Source organism: Triturus cristatus, chromosome 10, assembly GCF_964204655.1.
Source record: "Triturus cristatus chromosome 10, aTriCri1.1, whole genome shotgun sequence".
Classification (NCBI taxonomy): domain Eukaryota; kingdom Metazoa; phylum Chordata; class Amphibia; order Caudata; family Salamandridae; genus Triturus; species Triturus cristatus.
The window spans coordinates 1,195,228,903-1,195,243,392 of record NC_140593.1 but is presented as its reverse complement, the minus strand read 5'-3'; the positions used below and the strand labels follow the sequence as shown (position 1 = coordinate 1,195,243,392).

At 45.2% G+C, this 14,490-nt stretch overlaps 1 protein-coding gene across 4 annotated transcripts in view; it reads left to right on the top strand.

Annotated features, from left to right (window-relative positions):
* LOC146797025 (catechol O-methyltransferase-like) overlaps positions 1–14,109 on the top strand; it is a 143,892-nt gene extending 129,783 nt beyond the window's left edge. For all 4 annotated transcript variants that reach the window (XM_085629626.1, XM_085629629.1, XM_085629628.1 and 1 more), the window contains 2 exons: positions 5,063–5,194; positions 10,357–14,109. In XM_085629626.1, the coding sequence (XP_085485752.1) occupies positions 5,063–5,194; positions 10,357–10,536 (312 nt within the window). In that variant the 3' untranslated portion in view covers positions 10,537–14,109. The remainder of the gene's footprint in view (positions 1–5,062; positions 5,195–10,356) is intronic.
* The last annotated feature ends 381 nt before the right edge of the window (positions 14,110–14,490 follow it).

The following is a 14,490-nucleotide window of genomic DNA, read 5'->3' as shown; positions in this document are numbered from 1 at the left end:
GGGCAGTGCTGGAGTAGCAAAGAGCGATCCAGGGGCCGCAGCTGCTGCTCCCTGACGTCCATGGTGGTGTCAGTGTAAACTGTGTGTGCAGAGCTCGAGGAAGCCAAGAACACTGATTGCTGCAGGGGATGGTAATTAAGGAAGGAACAAAGGATTTCCGGTTATAGTTAATCTCGCGATAAATAATTCCCGGAATCGTGTAAAGTCACTTCATGCATCCATGTTATGATTGATGTAATGTATACACAGGAAGCAGGCTAAGGGAGAGAGGAAACGATGGGTAATTGCTGCCCTCTAGTGGCTATTTGGACATTTTTCGCCTCGTGAGTTCAACAAATGTGTCTCTCAATGGGAATTTCAACACGAATTCTTTCTGTAAATCGACCACCCTTTGGGGGGCATATTTACTTGAAAATGTTGGAGCGCAGAGCTGCACCAAATGGCGCACGAGGAGAAATGCTTTTGTTTCTCTTCATTTTTGTTTAGCAAAACGCCATTGTTGATTGTTTATGTGCAGGAATGTGCCCCTTCCTGCACATAAACACTCATTAAATATTGGCTATTTGCTACTTCTATGTGTGCTGCAGAATACAGCACTGTGAGACTTGGCATCTTTTGGCGTGTTTCTCCCGAGTTTTTGCTTTCTGTCCTCCCGGTTTTTACTCTGTTTTTTGCTGGTATAACGTTTCTGTGTGCTTTTCGCACTGCTGATCGGTGGTAAAGCGCTGGTGCTCCTGTGTTAAATTGTGTTCTGATTGGATGTGTGACTTACTTGTCAGTCCCCAGTAAAGGGCACTGCGGGTGCCGGGGCATGTGCGTCAACCGCTACTCGTGGGCCTCCAGCACAGATTGTGCCACCCTCGTACGTAGCCCGAAAAAGGTATAAGTGAATGAAGTTTGGGATGCCGGAACTCCGCGTCTAAAGACGCAGACTTTAGCGAGGGTGCCCTTTTTATTCTGAGTTCATAGAGGCCACTTTTAGAAAGTGGGTATTATTTTGCTCGGTCATCCCGTATGCCTCAGCTGAAATGTGGATTGCCTGTCTGGGTTAAAGAGAACAGAAGGCTGGGGGGGCCGAAGGGGCTCCAGGTGGTCTGGATAGGTCAGGAAAGGACTGATTAGATCTGGGCTGCGATGGGGGAAGGGGGAGGAATTTCCTTGCATCTCAAAGGGCCTGGTCTGCCTCTGACAAAGCCGTCTCCACCTCCTGCCAGGAATTCACGCCAGAGAAGGCCCAACTGGTTCTGGCCGGACACCGACACCCTCTGCCTGGCAGATCAAAAGATTTTTGTGTACAAATGCTGGGTCCCAGACCCCTGAATTTTAGAACTCACCTGGATCAAGAAGACTGCACAGGAGAAGCACCGGAGAAACTTCTAAGAGGAACGACCGCTTTGCTGTTTGCTTTGCTGGGCTGACCTGCAGTGGCTGCTTCTGTCGTGGGCGGTGAAAGGCCTGGACTGGACTTTCTGCAACCGAGTTGGTGAGACTCTCCAAGGGCTTGAGGTAGAGCTTGCCCCCTGTTCATGAAGTCTCAGGAACAGCAAAGACTTCAGGTTCTTTGACCCGCAGCACTGGGGACTGTGTGTTTTGTACTGCAACCTGAAGGACGTCTACGACGACCATGTCGAACCCGTGCCCTGAATGCACCGCAGAGGGCACCGCCGCAATGCGACCCTGGTCTCACCGAGGACGCCTGCTGACGCCATCACCGAGCCGCTGCTCGCGCCGCGACCTGTGGGCACCGCACTCCGCACCGCCTTGCTTCACGCCGAAGCTTTGGCACCGCAGCCACACCGTACCGCGACCCTGATCTCACCAATGACGCCTGCTGACTCCATCACCAAGCACGTCCTCTTACATTTGTGTTCATGAACAGAGTACCCTTTCTGTGCAAAACATCACTAATCTAATTGACTCGGCGATTTCAAATCACCGAGCCCTGGAATTTGGCTTATGTTCATGCTGTGTGTTGTGGTGGACGACCACCTGCTAGTGCACCAGGAGTGTATAGCGTCCTCGTCAGTGTGTGCTGCTAACAACTGCCCTGAGACTTTCTTTGACCGTGGAATGGGTGAGGGGGGACACCAGGGTGTTTTGGAACTACCCCATTTGTCCGAAAGGCCAGGAAACCCCAACCAAGGAGGCAGAGGGGATCTTTGTGATTCAACAGGCAGTGACCACTTCTGTCCTGCAACCGCAAACTCCAATAGCGAGAATAGACATCCGCAAATAAACCCCCAGTGAATTACTCAAGAGAGCGGATCTTTCTTTGAGGTTTGAAAAAGTCAGAACTCAATAGAACTTAAGGCTTTACAAAACAAATCGGTTGATTTTTTTAAAATGAACATGCTAAGAAAAATGCTTTAATATTTTTGCTAGTGCTACTGAAAACATGAATACTGTTGCAGAACTCACAACCTAGGTCAATAAGTATGAGGCTCTTCTCCTTGACCATACCCCCCCCCCCCGCACTGCCAAGTCGAATGTGCCCTTTGTTCATGCCACACTGTGGGGTTCTCTTCATGAAGGAAGCTGGTCTGTGTCCTAGCCCTGACTCTCAAGGTGTAGCTGAACTACCAACAAATTAATTTCTAGGTGAGTTGTCTTCCTTCTCTCTTACCTCTCCCTCTGGACCACTGTCTAATCTACGGTAACCTCTCCTCTCTTGAGCTGGTTTCTCATACATAAGTGTAGTTGTGTCGCTCGTTGCCTTTGATCTCTAGATGTTACTGGCATGTCACCTTGCCTCTCCATGTGAAGATGTGGAGGGTCAGATGGTCTGTTGAGCATCCTTCCAGATTGCCCGAGGCACCTCCCGGAAGCCACAGTGCCACCCTGCACAGATATATGTGAAAGGTATCAAGTGACTCCTTGAGAGGGTCACAGTTAGGCTGAGAATGCAACAAAGGGGTGAAAACTCATTTGGCCATTTTGTGATTGTTAATTGAAGATTACAGCCATGCTGGAGGAGTCAGCAGGACACCAGACTCCTCAAGACATCAATGAGTAAAGAGCCAGGCTAGGCCAAGAGAAGACCCTGAAGGACAACGATCCACCTCTGTGAAGCCAAAATCAGGGTACAAACATAGTAGAAAGGGGCTAAGATTGTGACAAAAGAATCCAGATTTGTGAGGTTGGATTGTGAACTTTAATGCCTGAATTTCTGGACCGACCACCATCTTGGAAAGGGCGGTTCATAATGCCTGATCATGCCTCTCTCTTCTAAGACATGGCATTGACTAAGCTGGGAGGAAGAAACCCAAGTTTGACATCTTTCATTCTCTGCAGAGCTTAAAAGTCGAGCTGAACTGTATCAGGTTCATTTCTACTTACTTTAGGTAAACTCTAGACTGTAAATCCGTATTTTCTTCCCATTTCTTCTGTAATGGTCCTGTCACTATACACCTCAGGGCCTAGTCACAAACTGCAATTTATAGTATGTGTTGTACTACTATAGTAGATCTACAAACCTACTACAAAATACTATTCACAAAGGTATGTGCAGAATGTCACCTATTCCATGCCTGTCTTTTTCTGTGTGGAGATCTCCGCTCCGAGCGCAGAATCTCTCTGCACATTTGAGAATATGTTTTAGTAGTAAATGTGTGAGGGACAGAGGGTAGTACCTCGAAAATGAAAAAAACTGAAAGGGAGATACGGTAAGTGTTTAGAGAGTGACCGTGAGCGGGTTTAGGGAGGAACATGCACTCACCCACAAAAGAGTATATCCTATTGCTATTCACAAACTGTCCTTCTAAAGTTACTACAGCCAAAAAGGAACCCAAACAGTAGTTAAGTATTCCAACTCATAGCTGAAGTAAGTCCAGCACCGTACATGGCCAACCACTGGAAGTGCAAAACGCTCCCATCGAAAATAATGGAAGTGTGTGTGTGTGTATATATATATAAGTACATTTTATTATAAGATAATAGAATGACTTAATTATATACGTCACTTTTAATCATGGTTAATGCATAATAAAGCGTGTTATTTTTTACTTTAGGTGGGAATTTATTTTTTAGTTTGAAATTCATTAAAACATTTTTTATGTAACATATTAATTATAGATTGAATTCAGTTTATTAGTTCTGTAGCGTGTTTTCTTTTGTTCTACATTTAAAACAAATGTAAAATTAATTTATAGTTATATTTAATGTTAGCATATTTTAAAAAACAATTTATTTAAAAGAAACTTTTTTAAAAAAGTTTTCCGGTATGTTTGTGCTTTTAATGGGTTGATTAGCACGGCTTAAGTCTGCTTCGGCCAGGCTAAAGTAAGTCTGAGGGTTGGATGTGATCTAGAGCTGCACTTGTACTCTTGGCCTCATTCTAAATTAAAACTGGTAAATCTATTGTGGGAATACCACACTTCCTCTTTGAGCACATTTTTTCAAGTAAAACCTAATGGAATTTGTGCAGGTTCTGAGTTTTGCAACGTGAAATGGGGAACACATCCTGTATTGTGGTGTTATCCTGCATTCTAAAGTTCCGAACTCTGAACGTGGAGGTAATACCACATCTGGTAAATACCACACGAAGGGGTTTCATTGTTTATTGACTGTGGTATTACCTGTGCAAATAACAGGCCACTGGCATAGAGGGAATGTGTCAGTAAAAGGTACATGCCTGAAATTGGTAGCTTCTCATTTGCTGTCCCTTCGAGTCATTTCTAAGCCCAGTTCATGTATAAGTAAAAGAGATGTACATGATTTACTGTAGGTAAATGTAAAATAGATGCTGTTCCTCCATTTCCCTGTTTGGTAATATTTTTTGTTTTTGTTGCTTTTAAATAGTGCTGCTGCAGTCACGAGGCTGCTTCAGAGCACACATGATGTCCACCTCCTCTTATATTTGTTCCTATGCAGTGACATGTGCATGATGAATTTGAAATATGAGTGAATGGAAACGAAGAAAGCGTAGTTTGTTAAAACGACCTCTTCATTTGTGCGTTTTAGGGTACTGGGGGGCAGCCGTTTCCCAGTCACCTGAAGTATGATAGGATAATTGATAAAAATTCTAGGTCTTTCTCGGCATAGCTCATCTTTCTTTTCATCCTAGGTTGAGGTCCTTGTGGGATCCACCACAGAGCTGATCCCGCAGCTGAAGAAGAAGTTGGACATTGACACATTCGACATGATCTTCCTCGACCACTGGAAGCAGAGTTACCTCCCGGACACCAAACTTCTTGAGGTAATGAGTCTCTCGCCCCCCACGCCCTCCCCAGGCTTGCACATTCTTGTGGTTTGTGGGACTCCTTTAGTACACCACTGAAGCCCAACACGTGAGGCTGTTGACCCACTCTCCCCTCTGCACCAGGCAGCAAATGTTGCTATTTTTGAGATTTGTAATTCCAAGAGATTTTTTTCCAAAATACCTGAATGTGTGCTCTAAGATATAGACCTCTTCTGCTTTTTACTCTGGGGGTTTGACGTTCGCGAATGGACCAAAAATGTAAATAACCAGTTAAAAATCTGAGGTTGACAGACGTACAGACGTCCAGCACATCCTCTCCGTCCGTACACCTCACCTCTCAGTTTTTTGTTTCCACTGGACATGTAGGATTGGACTCTTTAAAGTAACGTTGCAAATTATGGATCATCCTAATACCATAGATGGCGTCCCTATAATGCTGGCAGAACAGAGAGAGAATGCAGAACTGCAAATACATTCTTATGCCTGGCTCTCACCGGGCGTCCCTGTCGTGAATCCTAGATTCTTAAGGTGGTTATTTACTACGAACACGTGGCGAAAGTGGGAGACAGCCTTGAAACAAAACATTTGTAATATACTCCGACTACCATTGTATTGCTTTAATCTTGTTATGTATCTTCAGTTTCCATCAAATAATAATGAAAAAAAATCTGTTTGCCTCACTTTGTACATAAAGATGGTTTCTCTGAAATCGCACAAGTTGTGGTTGAAGGCACTCTATTCTCTGAGAATAAATGTTAAAGGAGTAAATTAAAATGGCCACGTCCTAAAGACCCAGAACCTGTGACACGAATTTGAGCCCACCTTGGTTTGAATGAAGAAGTTTGCCTTCAAACCGGGACAGGATCAGTGTGGCTGGAGGTTTCTGAGAGGGGCGCTCGGCCGTCTGATCCTGGGGTATAAAGTCCTTTTGGCATCAGCAACTTCATGCGCATGGAAGCCTCCCTCCTTCACGGAATCACTTTGCAAACATTTGGCTGATGGAGAAAAAGCTTAAGTACCACAAAATATAGAGGCCAATCGATCAAAAGTGCACCCGTAGGGGGTCTCTTTGGAGATCTTGCACACACAATGTTGTTTTGTTTTCTTTTGGTTGAAATTGACCTGAAGTTAGGGTACTCAAGCTTCTAAAATGTAGAATATTTTTACATAAAAATAGCTTTGGTTCCAATGCGTATGATTCCGGTTGACTGGCACATTTGTGGACATCGAGGCTTGTGCGATAGGCGGTTGGATGGTACTTCGCGTTGTTGTGGTAGTGTTTATTGGCACTGGACTGTTCCTTAGCTCAGCGACAAACGGTGTTTACATCCTCTGCTCTGATTGATTAACGTGAAGAAGTCCAGTTCTCTGTAGCTAGCACCTCATTATGAGAGGGAGACCTCTCTCCTCATTGCCATATGTGGTATTTTGTTCTCAACCGTGTACCTTCTTCTCCCGATAGACAATTCCACCATCATTGTGAAATGCTTTGTTATTCTCTACTCTCTACTCTCAGTTCTGCTTCTGTCACCGTTGTGAGATTTAGGGTTTCTTCGTCTCTCGTGTGCATGTCCCAACTTACGAGAGATGCTCTAGTCCTCTCAGAGCATGAAAGCTCTGCCTCTTTGTCGCTGCCCACGCGTGGTCTCCAGTCATGGACTTGACCATCCCTGTGTCCGCTGCAGGCGCTTCCTTTGTTGCTGTTGTTTCCTGCAGAGCACCAGGTCTGCTGGCCAAAGAATGCACCCTAATGGTACCCGAACCCATAGTCGAGGGTGGCGACTGTGCCCTCTGGCCACACTGCAGGATCAGGAATGCGGTCCCTTTTCACCTGCATCCCTGGCGTGGAGGAGGTTTACTGACCCCGCGTTGAAAAATCCATTCATTCCCCATACTTGGGGTCATTAAGCAACACCACAGCCAGCATCGGCACTGAGTGCATGTGTCTGACATGCTATGTGTGCCTTGGAGATTGCATGTTGTGTGACTGCTGTCCTTTGGAGGGCATGATGAGTGTCACTTTAAGCCAGGGGTTCCCAACCTTTTCAATGCCCCGCACCCCTAGAAAATGTTCAATTATTCTTCACACCCCCTACACATTCTCACCAGATTCCTATTATGCATACAGTACATACTCTCCCTCTTTGCCAACCCCCCTGAAATGCCATGAGGCACCCCAGGCTGGAAACACTTGCTTTTTAGCACCTCTTTCCTGTGTTGTGCTGGGCATTGCCTTGCAACAGAGGGTTGTGGCTTTGAGAGCCTGTTTTGCCTCTCCCTGAAATCCACAAAATAAGCATCTGGATGCCTCCCCTGCCCGCAAAAGCCAAGGAAATTGCCTGTGAAGATGCATTTGGCTGGGTGTGTTTGAGATTTAACAATGTACAGGTAAGGATAACATGCATTCTTTGTTGTTGGGGGGGCTGTGCCAGTGCTCACAAAATAGAACAAATGCGGATTCGCTAAAGCCAGTATTTCCTGGTCAGCCTTATCCGCATAAAGTGAGGGATGATGTGGAAAGGGTAGTTGTGTACCGACAAGCCCCAGAGCCTCATGCAGCACAATCTTGGGTTTAGTTCTGGTGAGCGGGGCTACAATTGTGAACTTCACTTTGAATACAAGAAGAGTCTTTGCGGCAGTAGTTCAGAGGGATGTCTGCAGTGAGAGACCTCTGCGTGTTTCTAGTGACCCTACAGGTGGAAACCTAGGACTGAAGATGCCTAGGTGCCCCAACCTGCCTTAGATGCTGGGAAAGCTGTGCTGCCCAGTGTGGTGGACAGAGAGCAGCATACGCTTGACAGAAGCCTGCATGGAGGTCATCTTGAGAAGAGGACCACCAAGGCCCATGAGGATCTTGCAGCCCACCTCACCAGAACTTATCAGAAAGAAGCATGTTGGAAGAAGATTGAGGGCTTTTAGGGGGCAATGCTGCCCTTCCCACTTCATCCCTCACATTGTCCTGTTGCCAACCTGAGAGGAATATAGAGATTTTTCCTTTTTACTGGAGGCATCAGGCTGATCTGTTCGCTCCATCACGCGAGAGATGCTTCAGTCACCATTGACATGTTGGTGAATTGTTTGAGGCTGGGATTCCAGATCCATTTGAATCATCGCTGCAGCCCATGTGATTCCAGTGATATTGTAGGTTGATGTGTCATTTGGATCCAGAACCTAAGTCCCAGTTCCGGATAGTAAAAGGGAGGTGTACCACGTGACGTGCTGCGTGTGGACCCGTCAAACACAAATTCCAGAAGTGATCATCTTCTTTTAAGAAAAGAGACCATGGAGTTCGTACACTTGAGGAATGGACTTGGGGTGCAGTACAGCTCGATTATTCCCCGCGCTAAAACTAAAGCAAGAGATCAGATGGTCTCCTTGAACTAAGAGTTGGTTGCTGGTCCTCAGTCAGTTTGGAGACACAAAAAATCTAAAAAAATGGTGTCAGTCACAGCTATACTCAGTTTAGATCACCAAACGCGTGAGACTAGGATAAAATACAGAGCCAGTGTCAATAGTTATCTTTTAGTTGAATAAATTGCAGTTGTAAAATAAGATATGAGTATTTTTTTTGTGAAAATCTTTTTATTAACTTTGCTCGAGGTCTCATACATTACACAGCAGAGTTCAATTGGCTTGTAGAAGAACAACATTACATTGTACATTTGAAGACAAACTTGGCAGTAGAATGGGCCGGTTACAACTGTTCCTCCTATCCAACCCACCCCTCATGGCTCGATACCTCTGCCAGGGACCCCACACCCTCTTCCATTTCTTAGCACATCCCCTGGACATATAGATTGTTTCTTCCGCCCTCTGGCACCAATCCAGGTCCTTTAGCCATTGGTCCCATTGTGGGGGCGCCTGCGCCCCCCAGCAAATGGCTAGATTACGTTTTACCACCCCAGCTGCCGTAGCTAACCAGATCTCGTTGTACCTGGACCAGGCCGTGACGCCTTTAATCATAAGTAGTAGCCACCTGGGTTCCACCGGGACCGGCGATCCCACTTTTGTCGCCATTGTGTGTGCTACTTTGGTCCAGAAGGGCACCATGTTCGGGCATTTCCAAATAATATGGAAAAAAGTACCCTCTCCCTGACATCCCCTCACACACAGAGGAGACAGGCTCCTGCCCCATGAGAACAGGTGGGTACGCGGGTAATACACCCGATAAGATACGAGTATTTTTTTAGATGAATGGTTATGGTTGGGTGGCTAGATTCATCCCTGCATCATACACTCACTGATCAACTCGCCTCACTTATTCATCCAGCCATACACTCACTCACCCATTTATCCCCTCACAGCGTAATTTGTCCATCAGTCTTCTCATCCAATCACACATGCATCCATTCATGTTCATATTTATTCATTCAACCTTTACACATTCTCATCCCACCCCACTCACCTGCCACACAACCACACGCAGAAACATGTCGATCAACGAAGAATCATTTTCACTTATAAGTTGTTCAAATGTGTTGACGGTCAGAACTTTTGTTGGGAAGAGGTGGTGCAGCAACAATGTTAATTGCAGTATTTTTACGTTAGTTTACTGGACTGGAGCATGTAGGATAAACAATACCTGCAGCCTCCTACACGCGAGCTTGGATAAGAACATGAAGGAGAGCTTACTCAATCCGTAAACCGATCCTGATAGGGTTTGAGTTTCTGTGGTTACTTCTAAGTTGTTGTTGATGACTAATTCTTCTAAAGTTGGCATGCACTATGTTTCTCTCTATAGCCACTGGATTAAAACCGGATATGATACCTGGTAAATTCACTGGAGTGCTTCTGATCATAACCTAGGGTGTTAGAATCCTTTTAGGTCACCAGCCGAGGGCCCCGGTGGGTAAGTATTGTAGGGTATGAATATTTATTAGTTGAAGTGTGTCTTGTATGAGGGCATATCGACAAACTTGTTTCCCTCAGCTCCTCCCTGCAGTGCGCTCCAACAGAGCTATCTTGAGAGTCTTGGGTTTGTTTTCCTTATGAGTTACAAAGGGTACTTTGGTGTAAATGGTTCTTATGACTTCTTTTATCGCTTTGAATAAAGGCACCAACAGAGGGGCCAGAAGGCATCACTCGAGTGATTCCATAAAACTTGTTTTAAATTATTCGTGCATCCATTTCAAGCTCTTTCTTTTCTTCCTTACTTGCAGGAGTGCGGCTTGCTCCGGAAAGGAACCGTGCTCCTTGCTGACAACGTGATCTGCCCTGGCGCCCCAGACTACCTGCAGTATGTGAGGAACAGCCCAAAGTACCTCAGCCAACACTTCCCATCAGTGCTGGAGTACACCAACGCCCCGGATGGCTTGGAGAAGTCAGTCTACCTGGGCTGAGGCCAGAAAACTGGGCCTTCTGGAGACCACCCTGAAAGAGAGCGAAAGAGGGCTTGGTGGGCATCATCTCTGCCAAGGCGACCCGGTCCATGCTCAGGACTTCGAGGGCATGCACCTACTTGGTTTACGTTGGTCAACATCCATATGCACACTTTACTTCTGCCGCAGCAATTACCCATCACGGGTCCTCCAATAGATGATCTCTTTATGGGGCTTTACGTGGACCAGCATTTCCATCGTGAAATCTAGGCCTTCTCTTCAGTGACGCGAGCTACCATCTTGGGACCGGGCAATTGTTGCTCTCCAAAAACAATTACGGAATCTGATCTTCGAGGAGTAAACAATGTTACATCAGATCTCTGAAATGAAGTCTCCGCTAATGGAATTGTGATGTTCAGCTCAGATGGAAAGTGTAAATTTGCAGAATTTTAAATTTACCGCCAGGTGTAGAAGTTCATACATACCCCTTAGACTAAAAAGACCTCCTAGGAAATTGTGAATTAATCTTGCTGTTTGATCTAGTCTTCCACAGTGGTGGAATCCTTTCCCCTTAGACTACATGGAGTTAGCTTGAGCGAGAAGCCCCATCAGAAGAGGATCCGCCACTCAAGTCGGGCAGCAGATCTCTGGAAGTGAAAAAATGTTTTCCCTAGTACAGGAAATAACTGCTCATTCAATAAACACACCCTATTAAAGAAATAATTACTCGCCAGATGCCTTAAAAGGCACGACCAGCTCTGATGGGAGAACTCTACTGAAAATAAGAGGGCTCATAACCTAAGCAGGAGAAGGAATTACAATAAAGACACATATCCTAAAGGGACAGAAATAAAAGATTCAGGCATTTTTTTTTTTTATAACAATACTTTATTCGTTTGGGTATAAACGAAGAAGAGCAGGCACACATATAGCGGGGCCGTGCAGCGGATCCCCATAGCGTTATAGCTGGTTTCCACAATTAACCCGCTCCGAGTTCATGCTTCTGTGGTGTACAGTCCATTGTGTGTCCAGCACTTCCCCCTTATCCTCTGGTATTTCCTAGGGCACCATTGGACTAAGTAAATCGGTACCTCCAATTTAGCGGAACTGTCCATGCCTGACCTCCGCCCTCCGGGATGGGCGGCCATTGACTTCCAATATTTGGCTGTGTACCTTTAGATCCAGGGAGCTTTAGACTTCACTCACACTCTGGTCCCTACAAACATCTGAACTCCCTAATTTGCAACTGTGGAACTTCTATCTGCCACTTTTCCACATCACAAAGAAGCCTGGAGACCAAGATCTTCCTTGCACGTGCCACATTCTGTCTTCTGCTCAACAAGCTGACACACTGTGTTTGTTTGCACCTGATTTGTTTCTTACCAGTGAGAGTGGTCCATTTCCTTGCCCTTCTTCTCTGATAGAGTTTGGATCCACTAAAAACCATCAGACAGATGGTGGGGCTAAGGCAGAAAGTAAATGGCAGATGTGCTCCAGGAAAGCCGAACAACTCGTATAAAGCCACTTGTGAAATGCCAAGGCTGCACTAATGTAGAATCTAGTCAAATTAATCTACCAGACTCCGTGCTCTTCTGATAACTGGACAACTTCTCTCTCCAGATGCCCTTTCCCCCATCACCTATTCTGCAACATGCACGTCAGCCTCTTTTTCACATCTTCACAAAGAGAATATTTGATTCATTCAAAATCGTGATGCATTTCTCTTCTCTTCGGATTGACCAGATCTACTCACCGGGGACAATGGTGGCAGCAAGCAAGGCCCTTCCCCGTGCATGCTTCTAATGCTCAAGCTCCTCCCTGCATCGCGCTCCTCCTGATGTTGAACCCTAATACGCGGTGATCATGTTTGCGCTTACAATGGTACGAGATACCGGCCTTCCCGAAATCTAACTCCTTAACTCATATGAAAGTCCTTTTGAGATTCTGGTGTCAATGCTTCTTGACACAGAGAAGAAAGTTTTAAGCATCTCCTTCCTTTACTGTCGCAGGAGTAGTTTGATTTATTACTCGAAAAAGGCCAGGCGTGTTTAGAAAATTAACAAATAGACCATTAGAATGCAGGGCGAGAATGATCTTAACAACCATGCACAATAAACTTTGAAGATATGTATTTTTTATCAAAGAAATGTAGGTCAACCCATTGGACACCATACTGGACATACCCATGTCTCCAGTTGAAGTAACCCCCGCCAAACTGGCAATTGTGATGAGGGCACCCTCTTCCACTGAACCATCATTTGGTCCACACTGGGGTTGTCAGAGATAGAGAAACTATCTTTGCCACTCTAGGTCAAGTGGTATTCTACCACCCTCCCCCTTGCTGTGTGCGAGACCATGTGACTTGTTGGAAAAGGCATTTGTGCCCATCCTGGTGGTACCTCTGGCTGGCACTGCTTTGCTAGAGAACCAGCCCTGGGCGTTAAGATACCATCTACTGTCTGAAACGAGTCCGCTGTAGTGTCCTGTATATATGAGGTGATACCATTTGAAGACACCCCATGCTAAGACAGCACACAAGTGAGGTTAGGTTTGTGTGGAAAACATGTGAAGCTATTTGTGAGAATTTAAGAAATAAATGGTAATTATGGAGTTTAGGAAAGGAAATCTGAAATGCTTTCGTCTGTTCAGTACAATGTGAAACTATTAAATATTAAGCATGTTTCGGCCAAATATGGCATGGGCTTCCTCAGAACAAAAATGCATTTGGTTGATCTAAAAGGGTATCTTGTGAGAAATTTCATACGTCTTCCTGATTGATCAACTTGGATCATGTGGCACTGTATTGGGAGAATATGGCTCACACCTCGTCTCCCTGGAGAATTGTAAGTAAACCTGTCAGTTTCATTTTTAAAACATCCGAAATTTAGCTGGTAGGCAAGGTCTATTAGGCAGTGTTGCTGATCTTATGCAGGCATCTTAGTGTGCCTTGTAAATGTTGGCGGTGTATAGATACTACTGCGTGCCCATTATCTGTAGAACTCCAGCTTTGCTAGTAAATAAAGAAATGCAGCTTGTTGCTGCAATGTTGAATGTGGATATTAATGTCACCTTCAAAGTTATTGCCCAATGTAAATGAAATATTTTGGAATGTTTTAAACCCATTGAAATGTGAATCGCTCTCATGCCCAGCTGGGACACACGTCGTAGTAAGTACTGTTAGGGAAGAAAACAGCACTTTTAGAAAGTAGATGAGTTCAAAGCCTGCTCAGTATTTTTTATTAACCTATTACTTTAACTAAAACTAGTTGAAAAGATTTTATATGCGTAGGTGAAGTTCTTTGGGAGGCTGTGTAAATGGACACCGGGACAAAAGAGAACAAGCAGGTTGAAGGCGCAAAAGGCGTTCTAGCCGCTGGGTTTTCCTCCTGAAGGAAGATGTTGGGCAAACGTAACTATTTTGTATCCTACTCCGTACCAAGAAAATGCTGTGGGAGCGTCCCGCGTCCGCGAGGCACACGCAGTTTGCAGCCAATTGTGTATGAAGCTGGAAATGATTCTACTCTAATCAAAGGAGAAAGGCTTATTTCTCTTGCTTTTTAACTTCCTCTAATAAATGATGGAAAGTTCTCAGAAGTTGTGGTGGTGATTAATGTTGGAATAGTGTGTGTGTGCCTGGTTCTGTGGTGAGGCTGCATTTGAGTTAGACCGCAAAGAACAGCTTAAAAGGGGAATGACACCCGGTGGCTCCAGGGTGGTCCATATGGAAATGTTTCGGGGAGACATCAACGCGATGTGAATCTCTTGAAGCTTAATTAATGAAGTTTAAACTTTTACTTCAATGCATACACATTCATTCTTCAGATTATCAATAACTTGAGGATTGCGCTTCCAATAACAGATACTATATTTTCAGGCCGGTGGCGTGTCCATGACGTTGACTGATTAGCATCTCCCTCTCAATGGTCAGTCATCCAAAACTTTGCAACCTCACAATCTGGTTTGTCATGGACCCTA